The sequence below is a fragment of the Anolis carolinensis genome, unplaced genomic scaffold (assembly GCF_035594765.1).
Source record: "Anolis carolinensis isolate JA03-04 unplaced genomic scaffold, rAnoCar3.1.pri scaffold_12, whole genome shotgun sequence".
NCBI classification, from domain to species: domain Eukaryota; kingdom Metazoa; phylum Chordata; class Lepidosauria; order Squamata; family Dactyloidae; genus Anolis; species Anolis carolinensis.
The window spans coordinates 17372109-17389168 of NW_026943823.1; the positions used below are offsets into that span (position 1 = coordinate 17372109).

General features: G+C 40.1%; 1 protein-coding gene across 1 annotated transcript; it reads right to left on the reverse strand.

The window, feature by feature from the left end:
• rap2c (RAP2C, member of RAS oncogene family) lies at window positions 1–17053 on the reverse strand. The gene is made up of 4 exons (XM_062963832.1): window positions 16895–17053; window positions 11831–12196; window positions 6967–7286; window positions 1–400 (listed from the first exon to the last, which is right to left on the reverse strand). Exons 2-3 carry the CDS (start codon window positions 12101–12103, stop codon window positions 7008–7010), a joined length of 552 nt encoding a protein of 183 aa, XP_062819902.1. The 5' UTR covers window positions 12104–12196; window positions 16895–17053; the 3' UTR covers window positions 1–400; window positions 6967–7007.
• Window positions 17054–17060: the final 7 nt, after the last annotated feature.

The window sequence follows — 17060 nt, forward strand, 5'->3', positions numbered from 1 at the left end:
TACTGAGTTTAGAGTTTAATAAATACAAGTGTTTTTTTTGGAAATCAATTAAGGAAATCAAAATTTTTTTTAAAAAAAAAGAATCGCTGCATATTAGCCGTTAATAGGAACTTAGAAAGCTATTTCTTTAAAAATAAGAACAAGTAACCAAAGAGAGGATTCAAGAGATTGAAAGAACAGATATTCCAAAACGTATGGTAAACATGCTAAGCGTTTCTGTCTCCGGCCGAGGAAAGGGCCTCCGCGGCTGTCTCTCACCCTCTTTTGAGTGTTGTCTTGCACTCGATGCCTGGAAACGGGCGCGAAAGAGAGACAGGGCGGATCGAGGCTCAGTTTTGCAGCCCGGGCTGGAAAAGGGTTCTCCAAAGCAGCATCTGTGCAAATCTCCTCTGAGTTTTATCTGCGGCAAAAGCAAAGACATAGTCAGGGCAGGGATTATACTAGAGACACAACTGAAAGGGGCCTCCTGGTTCCCTACTTCATAATAATAATAACAATAATAATAATAATACAGTAGAGTCTCACTTATCCAAGCTATACTAGAGACACACCTGAAAGGGGCCTCCTGGTTCCCTACTTCATAATAATAATAATAATAATAATAATAATAATAATAATAATAATAATAATAATAATGATGATGATGTAGAGTCTCACTTATCCAAGCTAAACGGGCCAGCAAAAGCTTGGATAAGCAAATATCTTAGATAATAAGGAGGGATTAAGGAAAAGCCTATTAAACATCAAATTAGGTTATGATTTTACAAATTAAGCACCAAAACATCATGTTATAAAACAAATTTGACAGAAAAAGCAGTTCAATATGCAGTAATGTTATGTTGTAATTACTGTATTTACGAATTTAGCACCAAAATATCACAATACAGTAGAATCTCACTTATCCAACACTCGTTTATCCAACGTTCTGGATTATCCAACGCATTTTTGTAGTCAATGTTTTCAATACATTGTGATATTTTGGTGCTGAATTCATAAATACAGTAATTACTACATAGCATTACTGCGTATTGAACTGCTTTTTCTGTCAAATTTGTTGTATAACATGATGTTTTGGTGCTTAATTTGTAAAATCATAACCTAATTTGATGTTTAATAGGCTTTTCCTTAATCCCTCCTTATTATCCAACATATTCACTTATCCAACATTCTGCCGGCCTGTTTATGTTGGATAAGTGAGACTCTACTGTATATTGAAAATATTGACTACAAAAATGGCTTAGATAATCCAGAAACTTGGATAAGCGAGGCTTGGATAAGTGAGACTCTACTGTAATACTTTATTTATACCCCGCCACCATCTCCCTGAGGGACTTGGGGCAGCTTACAAAGCACTCAAAGGTGCAAACACACAAAATACAAAAATTGCAGAAACAATAACATGAAACAATAACAGCCAACATAAATATCTCATTTCACAAACCCCCCTGGTTAAAATACAGCAATAGCTGCAGGTACAAAACAACAATAATCCATCTCAGTCATGTAAAAGTGCTTAGTGAATCTATGGGTTCTCACTTATATTCATTAAAGGAATCTAAATATGGCTGAAGGCTTATAAAAAAAACCCCATGTCTTCAATTGTGTGCCTTAATAATAATAATAATAATAATAATAATAATAATAATAATCTTTATTTTTATACCCCGCCTCTATCTCCCCAAAGGGGACTCAGGGAGGCTTACATGGGGCCAAGCCCGAATAAAAACAATAGCAATATAAAACACAACAATAGACAAAAAACATGCACAATTATAAAAATTTAAACATTAGCCATTAAAAACAAATGACAAGAACTAATAAAAACATGGAATTAAAACGGAGAGGTTGTAAAAATAGACTGGGTAAGGTGCCTTCCATGAGGCTTTCCAAACTTGCCATGTTGGGGACACGCTTTTTAGACAATCATCTTTTTGCAACACTGTCATTCAGCTTTACAAGCAATTCGGGGAGTTAAACCAATCCCTCCTTATACATACAACTAGCTGTGCCCGGCCACGCGTTGCTGTGGTGTTGTCTGGTGGTGTTGGTGAGAAATTGTTGAGGTAGTGGTGGTATTGAATGTCTGTTGTATGGTTGTCTTTATGTTTAGTATGCACACTGAAGTGGACTATATGGCAGTGTGGAGTCAAGATAATCCAGTTCAAAGCAGATAATATAAGATTCTAAATGGGTTATATAGCTGTGTGGAAGGGCCTTGAGTCTACACTGCCATATAATCCAGTTCAAAGCAGATAATATAAAATTATAAATGGGTAATATAGCTGTGTGAAAGGGCCTTGAGTCTACACTGCCATATAATCCAGTTCAAATCTGATAATTTGTGGAAGAGGCCTAAGCGAGGCCTGACTGTGCCTGTCCCTTGGGCTGAGGAGGTTGCTAGGAGACCAAGTGGGCGGAGCTTAGCCTTCAAACTGGCAGCAATTGGATAAAAACTACTATTCCTCTCCCTGTAGTTAGGACTTTATTTTTCTTTTCTTTTTGTTGTATCAACCTAGAGCCGTGAATGATGGGTTGTGTTGTCAAATTTTGAGGTTGGGGGGCCTGTAGTTTTGTTGTTTTGTCCGCTGCCCTGATGCCATCACTCTTTTATATATATAGATATATATAAGGCAGTCCCCGACACACAGTGGCAGAAAACAGCTGACACGCCAGTGTGTTTTTGACACACCGTTTGCAAAGCTCTGCCTTACAAAGGCCGCCCACAAACACCATATTCATTCAAGTCTAGTGCGCCGTTGAAATTGACACACATCTTGAAACCCACCAAAATCCTTGCTGGCCATTGTTAATGCGTTGGTAAATATTACTAAGTTTGTGACTGATCTGGAGGCAAAGAGTCCTGGAAAATCAGGAACATCCCAGGAAGCAGCCAGCCAGCAAGGCTCTGCCTGAACTGTCCCACTCGCTGCTACCTCCAAATGCCGGGGCTGCTTCTCTGAGACCCTTCTTATTGGAAATAACAACCTCCCAAGCCTTTAACTATGTGTTTATTGATGTTTATTGATGTATATATTTGCTAATCTGTATTATATGTGTTTGGTCTTCAATGAAAGCAGATGTAATACCATATATACTCGACCCAAATATAAGCGGAGGCACCTAATTTTACCACAAAAAAACTGGGAAAACACTGACTCCAGTATAAGCCGAGGGTGATAAATTTCAGAAATAAAAATAGATACCAATAACATTACATGAATTGAGGCATCAGTAGGTTAAATGTTTTTGAATATTTACATAAAGCTCAAATTTAAGATAACTGTCCAACTCTGATCAAATCATTATTCTCATCTTCTTCAATATGTATCCTTTTAATAATAATAGAGTAAAATAATACATGTAATAATATTAATAATAATAAATACAGGAAAATAATACAAGTAATAATAAATAGAGTAAAATAATGAATGTAATAATAATAATATCAGAGTAAAATAATAAATGTATTAATAATAATAATAATAAATATAGAGTAAAATAAATGTAATAGTAGCAACAATAATAGAGAAAAATAATAAATGTAATAATACCAATAATAATAGAGAAAAATAATAAATGTAATAATACCAATAATATTAGAGAAAAATAATAAATGTACCATATATTCTCGAGTATAAGCTACCAAAATATAAGCCAACCAGGACCCTCACCCGAGTATAAGCTGAGGGGGCTTTTTCAGTCTTAAAAAAAGGGCTGAAAAACTAGGCTTATACTCGAGTATTATACAGTAAGTTCGCTTTACACCTCGGTGGAGGTGGATGCATGTGGTTGTTTGGACTTCAATAGAGAAGTATGCTTAGTGAGTACCACTATATTTAAAGACTATGGTCTATTGATTAAGAATGATACCCTGTGTACAGCCTATCTATAACTGAACTTGTATGGTGAATTAGTCCAAGATATTTGTGAGTAAACAAGATACGTTATTTTTCCAAGACTTTTTTTTTTAACCTCTAAGTGCATATTTTAAACTAAAAGGTTTCAAGGGAGTGTATATGTTTTGGGCAACTACAATCACAACTGCAACTTCAAAGAAACAACCATCCCCTGCTCACCAGATATATATTTGTAGTGGCATGTCTTTGTCCTTGGCAGTTCAAAGACATGGTTCTTCAGTTTAACAGCTGAGTTACCTGTGTGCCATTACATGAACGCTTGTGAATATCACTTGTTCAAAGAGTTGACTTCTAATAAGGTCATGCTTTTATTGACTAGTGCAATGATGGGCAACCTTTTGCGCTTGGTGTGTCAAAATTCACCAAAAAACCTAGCATGACTTGGGTGGTGTGTCACTTCGAGAAAAAAAACATAATTTCGCAATATGTATAGTTTAAATAACAAAAATCTATAATTGTAATATATAACTGTATTCAATAAATCAAAAACTATTTACTACCATTATTTCCATGTACAACAATCTATGGTACCTCTTGCAGTTTCCATGCTGATTTCTCTCTATTCTAGTTTCAATGTAGTCATAAATAATGGATAATATAAAAATAATATAATAGTAATAATATGATAATATACTACAATAATAATAGAATAATGATAGAATATATATGCAATGTGCATAATTCCCATGGAGTAAACAACAAACCACTAGACCAAATCACACCAAATTTGGCCACAAAAGACATAGTCATCCAATCAATCTGCATAGGGCAGCGTGTCAGCAAAAATGGCTAGGCATGTCAGTGCTGACACGCGTGTCATAGATTGGCCATCACTGGACTAGTGGTTTTCAAAAGGTGGTCTCCACAAGTTCATGGAGATTCACATTTGCTAAAATTGCTGTGACATCATTTTTCCTTTTCAATAAGGTTATGATTGACATTTATTTCCAAAAGGTTATTGCCCCAGAGAGTGGGTGCAGTAATTCCCATAGCTCCCACAAGGCGAGGAGGAGGTGGCTGCCAAATCAGTGCTTCAGTGAAAGTGGCATCAGGGGATAGCTCTATCAAGTAGGCATCCCGAGAGTAGGCCCAAGCTGTGAGCAGGAGGCCACCAAAGCCAACAGGAAAAGGGAGTGGAGGCCTTCGATCGGGGTCAGGATTGCACAGTAAAGGCACGGTAAGGAGCACAGGTGACTTTCAAGAAAGGGCAGGACCAAAGGAGGGAAAACAGAGATAGCTCAGGATGGCACACCAGATGCTCCACCCTCGTAGGGAACGTTAGAAATGCGCCAAAGGTTTGTTTTGCACACAAGAGTCAAGCAGTTGCCTACGGAAAATGCATATAGGACCTGGGCCATTGCACCCTTGAATCTCAGAATCATCATCAGTTAAGATACAGTGATGCATTGATTTTGATCTCAGAGGTGCTTTCTAGCGATAGATGGTCCTAGACTCTGTGGGTTTAAACTTCTGAAGCTTGTCTACCTGGCAGAGATAATCACTATTCCAGCCTGAGAAGTTATGTGGGGCAAAAGGCATTACTTCCAGCTAAAATATTGCCTGGGTCAAGAGACCTTTTTTCCACTCCTGTAAATGAAGGAATATTGAGAACCCCCTCCCAGTGTCCAAAAAGATATACCGTATATACTCAAGCATAAGCCAACCCGAATATAAGCCGAGGCACCTAATTTTACCACAAAAAACTGGGAAAACATTGACTCCAGTATAAGCCGAGGGTGGGAAATTTCAGAAATAAAAGTAGATACCAATAAAATTACATTAATTGAGGCATCAGTAGGTTAAATGTTTCTGAATATTTACATAAAGCTCAAATTTAAGATAGGACTGTCCAACTCTGATCAAATCATTATTCTCAACTTCTTCAATGTAAATGTGCTTATGTATCCTTTTAATAATAATAGAGTAAAATAATATGTGTAATAATAATAATAATAATAATAAATACAGGAAACTAATACATGTAATAATAGAAAAAATAATAAATGCAATAATAATACTATCAGAGTGAAATAATAAATGTGTTATTTATAATAATAAAAAATAGAGTAAAATAAATGTAATAGTAGCAACAATAATAGAGAAAAATAATAAATGTAATAATACCAATAATAATAGAGAAAAATAATAAATGTACCATATATTCTCGACTATAAGCTGACCCAAATATAAGCCAACCAGGACCCTCACCCGAGTATAAGCCGAGGGGGGCTTTTTCAGTTAAAAAAGGGCTGAAAAACTAGGCTTATACTCGAGTATATACATTATATGGACAGAACATACAATTTCCTTCCGTAGGAAAGTTAAAACTTGGTTGTTTCAAATAACAATTAGCAGCACTAATTATTATTATTTACACTGGAACTCAATTGACAGACCCAGTCTTTTAGACTCGAAAATGCCCATAAGTGTTTTTATAAATGTCTGATGTAATTTAATAACTTTTTAATTGCTTCACAATGTATTGTACAATTTTATATATGTGTTTTATTGTAAGCCGCCCTAAGACTCCTATTGGGTGAGAAGGGCGGGATATAAATATTGCAATAAATAAATAAATAAAATTATTTCTTTATAAATTAATTTATTATAAATAAATATATTTAATACGTTTGGTGGGAAGAGGGAGCAAACTGGATAAGTCATGGTGCCATTCCTTATAAAAAGTAAGTTTCATGAGAGGAGAAGAACCCTACTGCCACCCACAAAAGTCACTGCTTCAGTTTAATGCCATCTGAAGCCTCTGACACAGGTTGCGACACATGTTCAGACACCAAAAGCATTGCTATCAATGGGAAACTCAAGCGACGGCTGATACGGAGCTATGATGTCACAATCTCTGGGCTATGGAGAGCTATAGGCGGTGTCGGTAGGGGTTTTTAATGTAGATGTTTACAAACTGTATGTTATTTGAAGGCATTGAATTGTTGCCGATATGTGAGGCAAACCATAAAAGGCACAGGGTGAGGGCTTCTTTATAGACAGGCTGCTTGCGGGGCAGGTGGACATTGCAGCCAGCTCTTCTACCCACCTGCTCTGTATGGCCATGATTGAGGTCCCGCTTTCTCTCGCTCACTGGACGACGCAGGTTGTGCAACACTGGTCCTGTTTTTCAGGCAAGGATGCATAGTTCATTTGCCTCACGATCTCTGCAAACAGTTCGTCCACCATGGTCTTGCTCTTGGCGGAGGTCTCCATGAAGGGGCAGCCCCACTCCTGAGCCAAGGCCCGGCCCTCGGCGGACAGGACCTCCCGCTCTGACTCCAGGTCAACCTTGTTGCCCACCAGGATCAGGGGCACCTTTTCGTATCGCTTCACACGCACAATTTGGTCCCGCATTGGCTTAATGTCCTGTGGGAAAAACCAAATTGGTGAATGGCCTCCATTCTGGTCACGATCCTTCAGCACAGTTCCTGCACTATCCAGCTGGGCTTAGCTGACTGTGTCAAGGCGAAACTGGTATTAATCATTCAGGGAAGTGGTTCTCAACTGTGGGTCCTCCAGGCATTTAGGATTTCGGCTCCCAGAAGTCCCAGGCAGCATGCAAAAAAGCCAGAAGCCTTGGGAGACAATGTCCCCAAATCCGAGGAGCTAAAGGTTGAGAACGACTGACAGCACAAAGCCCAAAGGCACCAGATCCTGTCTTATCTTGGACGCTAAATATGATGAATCCTGTTTCCCCTGTTTCCCCTAAAATAAGACATCCCCAGAAAATAAGACCTAGTAGAGGTTTTGCTGAATTGCTAAATATAAAGCCTCCACCTCCACCTAGCAAAGTTTTTGTTTGCTCATCAAACAGAACTCCAGGATTGGTAAATGTACATACCAGAAAGTGTTGTACATGGAAATATTGGTAGTAACAAGAAATTCTTGATAGGATTCACAGTTTGTCTGGTTATGCTGGTTTATGATGACAACTACTGTACAGTATATAAAAAATGTTCAACAATAAATGTGAATTCTTCTTCATGGAAAAACAAGGACATTCCCTGAAAATAAGACCTAGAGCATCTTTGGGAGCAAAAAATAATATAAGACAGTCTTATTTTTGGGAAAACACGGTAGTACTAGGAGGGGAGACTGCCAATGAATCCCATGTGCTGTAGGCTCTATTTGAAAGGTTGAAATTGGCAAAATCATCCTTTAAAAACCCTCAGAAATTCATGGCGTTGCTATACATTGACAGGCTACTGAAGGTAAAAGGTAAAGGTTTCCCCTGACGTTAAGTCCAGTCGTGACCGACTCTGGGGGTTGGTGCTCATCTCCATTTCTAAGCCGAAGAGCTTAGTCCGTAGACACCTCCAAGGTCATGTGGTCGGCATGACTGCATGGAGCGCCCTTACCTTCCCGCCGGAGCGGTACCTATTGATCTACTCACATTTGCATGTTTTCGAACTGTTAGGTTGGCAGGAGCTGGGGCTAACAGCGGGCGCTCATTCCGCTCCCGGGATTTGAACCTGGGACCTTTTGGTCTGCAAGTTCAGCAGCTCAATGCTTTAACACACTGCACCACCAGGGGCCCCTAGGCTACTGAAAGGCATACTCAAATGCAGGACTAGCAAGAGCTACATGTTGAGGGAAACTACCCATTTCGGTCTTCAGCCTAAATTTTTTAAAAAGCATTCTGTATCATGGCAGCCTGATATTCAAACGCTCACAATGTAGAGAATACAGAAGAAAACAGAAAGGACAGAGACAGACAAGGGATTGTAGTAGGTATTATCAATGATGCCTGACTGACTGATTTGTAACCTTTTAGCCAATATGTTTGTTTTTAACGGCATTGAATGTTTGAAATGTTTTTGTGTTATATTTGGAAGCCGCCCGGAGAGAGGTGCGGGTTAGAAATAAAATTGTCTTATTGTTGTTGTTGTCTACCATTCTAGGGATGCAAAAAAACATCTGGCAAAGTGGGTGGACAGGAGTCCCACAAGCTGCACAGACCTTCATGAGACCTTTCCCAATAACACTATTTTTCTACTCTATACGGACATGATAAAAAGCCTCATTAAGATCTGCAGCATCTTGGGTGCAGAAGCATTGAAGTATCAATTATTTCCGCAATCATGGCAGAAGGCGTCCGCCTACTTCCTTTTGATGAGCAGTGTTTTGGTGTGTTTTTTTTTAAAAAGGAAAACCTCTAAGCAACAGAAGTGCAAGACTTGAGGGGGAGGAAAGGAGTTGGATACAGGCCCGAAGTCTTGAGGGGTTATTAAGTTGTCTTTCTGCTGGAGCAGGCGAGATAGCAGCCAAAGCTGAGATAGGAAAGGAATGCCAAGGAAAAAGGACGGAGATAGCGTTTATCTGGCTCGGCATCCATACAGATATACAGGCTCAGCTTTCTGCCCTTTTGAGAGGTCCGCTCAAGTTAAAAGATGCCAGATTGTACCTCTTCATACATTCCCACTCCAGAAAATAAACCTGTCTGAATTAACATTACAGTCGGTGTTTATGAACACAATACCCATGTTCTGAAGTCTAAACTAAGCTATTCAGAGAAAGAGAAAACAAAGCAAGAGGCTTAGAAGTGCCTGAAAACAAACAAAAATCACATTTGTTATTTGAAACTATTTGAAAATTAGTGTCATGCAAACCAGGCACTACACAGTACTGTTTAAAAATAGAACCAGCATGAAAGTTTCAGGTATCATAAGGCAGATTGCAACCTGATTTTAGTAATCAGATCCAGCAATTATGTATATTTCTGGAAACCAGCTATAGACAGATGTCTTTAAAATAACTATCCACAAAGTGCTAGTTTTTGACAAACAGTTCAGTGGTCAAGACCATCATCGCTACAGCTGTGATCATAAATAACACACTAAAGCCAGATTGTATCTGTAGCAGAGAAATACAGTTGCCCAAAGCTCTTCCAGCAGAAAAAAACAACAACAAATATTAAGATCTTATAAGATATAAGGGAAAGGGCCTTCTTGGTGGCTGCTCCTAGAGTGGATTTTTCTTCCATTGGAAGCTAGGGTTGGATTTTCACTGCTCTTTTCCCTTAGCCAAAAACCTTTCTGTTTCTTTGAGTATTTATTATTTGTTGCAGAAGGTCTTTTAACTGCAATGTATGGCATATGCATTGGTATTTTTGTCATTATTTCTCCACTGATATGTTTTAATTTCATGTTTGAGCTCTACTTTGTTGTAACTCAAACTTGGGAGCTGCACTGGGTTCCATCCTTGGAGAAAAGGAGGGCATAAATGAACAAGTTAAACAAACAAAAAGTTATTGCAAAACAAGAATGCTTCTGTTTACAAAGTGTTGATTGTTACAGAAGGTCTTTTAATGCAGTGTGTGTACACACACTGGTATTGTTATCATTATATCGTAACTGACGTTTAACAACTGTTTTAATTTCATGTTTCAGCTCTACTTTGTTGTAACTCAAACTTGTGAGTTGCACTGGGTTCCATACCGAGAGAAAAAGCAGGATACAAATTCGGTTGCTGTGAGTTTGCCGGGCTGCACGGCCACATTATAGAAGCATTATCTCCTGAAGTTTCATCTACATCTATGGCAGACATCCTCAGAGGTTATATATTCAGAGAGATATAAACCCAACTTGCCTAGTTTCCAACAGACCTCACAACCTCTGAGGATACTTGCCATAGATGTGTGGGGTTTTTTCGTGTCAGGAGCAACTTGAGTCGCTTCTGGAGTGAGAGAATTGGCTGTCTGCAAGGATGTTGCCCAGAGGACGCCCGGATGTTTTGATGTTTTACCATCCTTGTGGGAGGCTTCTCTCATGTCCCCACATGGAGCTGGAGCTGATAGAGGGAGCTCATCCGCGCTCTCCCCGGGTGGGATTCGAACCTGGCAGCTTTCAGGTCAGTAACCCAACCTTCAAGTCACTTAGTCCACTACGCCATCTGGGGGCTCCATAATGTGGGTGAAACATCAGGAGAGAATGCTTCTGGAACATGGCTATGCAGCCCGGAAAACTCACAGCAACCCAGTGATTCCGGCCATGAAAGCCTTCGCCAACAGAATATAAATTATTGAAGTAAAACAAACAAAAAGTTAAAACAAAACAAAAATGGTTTACACAGCACTGACTGTTGCAATGTATAGTATAGGTAAAGGTTTCCCCTGACGTTAAGTCCAGTCGTGTCTGACTCTGGGGGTTGGTGCTCATTTCCATTTCTAAGCCAAAGAGCCGGCGTTGTCCATAGACACCTCCAAGATCATGTGGCTGGCATGACTGCATGGACTGCTGTTACCTTCCCGCCGGAGCGGTACCTACTGATCTACTCACATTGTTTTCGAACTGTTAGGTTGGCAGGAGCTGGGGCTAACAGCGGGCGCTCATTCCGCTCCCGGGATTTGAACCTGGCACCTTTCAGTCTGCAAGTTCAGCAGCTTAGCGCTTTAACACCACCAGGGGCCAATAACTATTGGTATTTTTGTTATGTCATAACATTAATGTTTGAAGTATGCTTTGTTGTAACTTGAACTTGTGAGCTACAATGGGTTTCATACCAGGAGAAAAGGAGGATATAAATGGACTAATCAAACTAAAAGGAGCCCCGGTGGCAAAGTGCGTTAAAGCACTGAGCTGCAGACCGAAAGGTCCCAGGTTCAAGCCACGGGAGTGGCGTGAGCGGCCCCTGTTAGCTCCACCTCTTGCCAACCTAGCAGTTCGAAAACATGTCAATGTGAGTAGATCAATAGGTACCGCTCTGGCGGGAAGGTAAGGGCGCTCCATGCAGTCATGCCGGCCACATGACCTTGGAGGTGTCTACGGACAATGCCGGCTCTTCGGCTTAGAAATGGAGATGAGCACCAACCCCCAGAGTCAGACATGACTGGACTTAACGTCAGGGGAAAACCTTTACCTTTACTAATCAAACTAAGAAACAATTTTAAAAAATGCAGCTCTTTTCCTTACCTGAAAGGACTGTTGGTTGACCAAACTGTAAACTAGGATGAAGCCTTGGCCATTTTTAATGTAGAGATCGCGCATGGAGGCAAACTGTTCCGTCCCTGCCGTATCCAGGATTTCCAGTACCGACGGGGAGCAGTCCACTTCGATCTCCTTCCGGTAGAAGTCTTCGATGGTGGGGTCGTACTTCTCGATGAAGGTCCCGGTGACGAACTGCACGGTGAGGGCCGACTTGCCCACCCCCCCACTCCCAAGAACCACGACTTTGTACTCCCTCATGGGCGCTGCTTTCCTCTCTGCCCAGCATAAAACAGGAAGGCTACGCGCCAGGAGGCAAGCGGAGGGGGGAACGGCTCGCAGCAGCCCAGCAGGCTAGGAGGAAGGGGAAAAGAAGAAGAAAGAGAGTTGCCACCACATTCAGGATCTTTATCTGGGGAGGTGGGGTGGGGGGGATTTCAGTGCAAGCCACAAACTGGGAGGGAATGAGGGAGTGCGGAATAAAAACACAGGTTCCTTGCAAAGAAATGACTCCAAATTCCTTCACACTGGGTTTCCTGCCAAGTGCGATAAGAGGGAGGGAAAAATCTCAACTTTAGGTTGTGGTATGGCACTGGCATTAGCTTCATACTTTGCCCTAGCAAGGCCCCTTCTACACTGCCATATAATCCTGTTCAAATCAGATAATCTGGATTTTTAATTTGGCAGTGTAGAAGGGGCCTAAGGAGAAACTGAGACACGAAACAACAAGAGAGACAGCCCTGGAGACTAGGACCCAATAGAGCCATGAATTCAAATTTCAGGAAAAGAGATTCCACCTCATGATGAGGAACAACCCCCTGACCGTAAGAAGGGCTGTTCGTGGCCTTGGAGTCTTTGAAACAGAGGCTGGATGGCCATCTGTCAGGGGGGTTTTGATTGTGCTTTTTCTTCATGGCAAAAAGGAGGTTGGGCTGGATGCCCGCATATTGTGTGTGTGTATGTGTGTATTTATCTATGTCATTTAGTAATTTCTTGTATTTCTATGTTTATTAGTTTTTGAATTGATTTATCTATGGGTATTGTATGAAACTCTTCTAAGGGGTTGGTTTAACCTCGTGTTACATGGCGCTGCTATTACATGTGTGTGTGTATTATGTGTGTGTATATTATATGTGTGTGTATATATTATATGTGTGTGTTGATCTATGTCATTTAGTAATTTTTGTATTTCTATGTTCACTTGTTTTTGAATTTGTTTATCTATGGGTATTATATGAAACTCTCCTAAGAGGTTGGTTTAACTTCGTGTTACATTGCATTGTTATTATATATGCATATGTATATTATGTGTGTGTGTGAATTATATGTGGGTGTGTATTATATATGTATGTGTGCTTTATGTATGTAGATAGTTTGTAGATAGTCCAGAGATCGGAAGGCAGGTTACTAACTGGAGCGCTGTACAGGGAGAGGACTACTCTTCTGTTGCAGCAGCTCCATTGGCTGCTGGTCCATTTCTGGGCTAAATACAAATTATTTTTTATTATTTTATTTTATTAACTACATTTATATCCCGCTCTTCTCACCCCGAAGGGGACTCAGAGTGGCTTACAAATCAAATGTACATACAATATATTATTAGCATAGCACAATATAAGCATTAAATTACTATATTGTACTATATCATTATATGGTAATATTATTAGTAATATTACACTTAATATATAATATATAATTAATATTATTATATTATATATATTGTAATTAATCATTATATTATATATATAATATATACTATTATATACATTATATTATGTTATGTATATATTATTACAGAATATTACAATCGTAATATACATACATACTCACATACAAATACATGATTGAATGCATTACAATATTAGATATATTATTATACCTGTATTATATTCTCGTGTTATTATAATATTAATGTATAATAATACTATAAGGCAATATAAAGTTGCATTATATATTATTTTACCTCATAATATTATATGAAAACAAAGTGCTGGTTATTACCTATTACCTGAAATGGTTCAGGCCCTGGTTATTTAATTAATCACATCTCTGCATATAAACCACCTTGGGCAGTGCCGTAAGTGGAGGAGGCCCTGCTCTCAGTCCCACCCTGTCTCAAGCGCAGTTTGTGGGGAGAAGAAAGGGGACCTCTCTGTGATTGCCCCACCTCTCTGGAACTGCCTCCCCAAAGAATGAAAAACTATTGTTATTATTATTTGAATCATAGAATAGTAGAGCTGGAAGAGACCTCATGGGCCATCCAGTCCAACCCCCTGCTAAGAAGCAGGAAATCGCATTCAAAGCACCCCCGACAGATGGCCATCCAGCCTCTGCTTAAAAGCCTCCAAAGAAGGAGCCTCCACCACAGCCCGGGGGAGAGAGTTCCACTGTCGAACAGCTCTCACAGTGAGGAAGTTCTTCCTGATGTTCAGGTGGAATCTCCTTTCCTGTATTATTATTATTAAGCTTTATTTCTAACCCGCTTTTCTGACCCTTGCAGGGAACTCAGAGCAGCATACAAATGGCAATGATTCAATGTCGCACATTTAACAAAAATACATCAATATAATAAACAATTTAAACATATAAATATTATAAAATCATTAAAGCAATTTATCCAGTCCCGAAGTCATCATTTGCATGCTACATTGTGCTGATCTTATATTGCACTGATTGCAGAGCCAGGTCTTCAATTTCTTTCTAAACACCAGGAGGGAGGGGGCCAATCCGATAGCGCTGGAGAAGGAGTTCCATAACCAAGGGACTACCACAGAGAAGGCCCTGTCTCTCATCCCCACCAGTCGCACTTGCAATGGGGGTGGGATCGAGAGCAGGGCCTTCCCTGCAGATCTTAATTCTCTAACAGGTTCATAGGAAGAGATATGTTTGGACATGTAAGTTACCCCCCTCCTCTCCTTCAAGAAACTTCTAAAAACCCATCTCTGCACTTTAGCTTATGGAGAGGAGGACTAAAACATCTTGATTAACCACGTTGTCTTGCTGGAAACCAAGCCTGGTGCTGTTGATGGCTAGAAACTTTAGTTTCTAATGGTCAAATTTTTACTATGATATAAATGTACTATAGGAGATTTTATTTAGCTTTTATTATTTTATATTGTTTTAATTTATTTACTTTGGTGAGTTATTGTAAGTTATATTGATTTTGTTGTATTATTGGTTTGATTTGGTTGTGGATCTCAATGGCTTCTCTGTGTAGTCTGACATGGTGGTTGTTAGAGTGGTCCAGCATTCCTGGCTACAAGTATTAAAAAAAACTCTAAAATTAGGACAACACTCTGAAAACATGGGAAACCCAGACATGAAATAATCACCTTCCAACAAAGGATTCCCCCGGGCAGGACGCAGTCAGGCTATGAATCTGCAAGGCTATTCAATGCTAATCAGGTTGGCCAATGGCAACATTCACACTCGCCTCCAACAGACAAGAATTCTTTCTCCCACCCTGGACATTCCAGAGATATATAAACCTGCTTTGCCTAGTTTCCAACAAACCTCACAAGCTCTGAGGATGCCTGCCATAGATGTGGGCATAATGTCAGGAGAGAATGCTTCAGGAACATGGCCATACATATATGCTTTTTATATGCTGTTTATATTGTATTGTTTTGGGCGTGGCCCCATGTAAGCCGCCCCGAGTCCCCATTGGGGAGATGGTGGCGGGGTATAAATAAAGTTTTTTTTAATTATTATTATTATTATTATTATTATTATTATTATACAGGCCGGAACAGCAACCCAGTGATTCTAGCCATGAAAGCCTTCGACAACACATATTACAGTAGAGTCTCACTTATCCAACACTTGCTTATCCAACGTTCTGGATTATCCAACGCATTTTTGTAGTCAATGTTTTCAATACATCGTGATATTTTGGTGTTAAATTCATAAATACAGTTACTACATAGCAGTACTGCGTATTGAACTACTTTTTCTGTCAATTTTGTTGTATAACATGTTTTGGTGCTTAATTTGTAAAATCATAACCTAATTTGATGTTTAATAGGCATTTCCTTAATGCCTCCTTGTTATCCAGCTTATTTGGTTATCCAACGTTCTGCCGGCCCGTTTATGTTGGATTAGTGAGACTCTACTGTACTTATTAAAAAATAAATAAAAGGGAGGTGCAAATTTCCAGAGAAGGGTAGGAATGGATCTCAGGTCGGTTTCAAAAGTAGGCCCCAAATAAGAATGAGGAAGGACCCCACTCGAAATGTCATCCAAGCCTGGCTTGTTTATACAGTAGAGTCTCACTTATCCAACACTCGCTTATCCAACGTTCTGGATTATCCAAGTCATTTTTGTAGTCAATATTTTCAATATATCGTGATATTTTGGTGCTAAATTCGTAAATACAGTAATTACAACATAGCATTACTGCGTATTGAACTACTTTTTCTGTCAAATTTGTTGTATAACATGATGTTTTGATGCTTAATTTGTAAAATCATAACCTAATTTAATGTTTAATAGGCTTTTTCTTAATCTCTCCTTATTATCCAACATATTCGCTTATCCAACGTTCTGCCGGCCCGTTTATGTTGGATAAGTGAGACTCTACTGTACTATTATTTTTATTAAAAATAAAATAAAAGGGAGGTGCAAATTTCCAGGGGAGGGTAGGAATGGATCCCAGGTCGGTTTCAAAAGTAGGCCCCAAATAAGAATGAGGAAGGACCCCACTCGAAATGTCATCCAAGCCTGGCTTGTTTATATAAAATATTACTGTAATATTCATTTACACCCCGCTTTCTGGGAGGCATTCGCAGATCTCCATTCAAAAGGAGGCCCCAAACAGGGCAGAGGAAGGGCCTGGCTTCAAAGACATCCCAAAACAGGGCAGCCTTGGAGGACATTACAGGCCAAACCTGGGAGGCATGAATGGGGCCAGTCTCCAAGGAGGGGCTGCCAAGCTGTGCGACACCCCAAGGGCCCCGTTTTCTTCCTGGAAGCCCCTTCGAGGCGGAGAAAGGCAACGCCCAGCCCTTCTTCCCGCCCTGCCTGCTCCCCTTCCCACTCTTTCCCCGTCCTTACCGCGCTCCTGGCCCCGAGGCCCTGCTTCCTCCTCCGCCGCCGTCGCCGCCTTTTCACTCCATGGCCGGCCGCAAACACTCTCCGCTCCACAACCAGGGAACCGCCCGACGAAGAACCCGCCCGGACCACTTTCGCTGAGGCACTTCCGGGAAGCGCCGCGGGGACG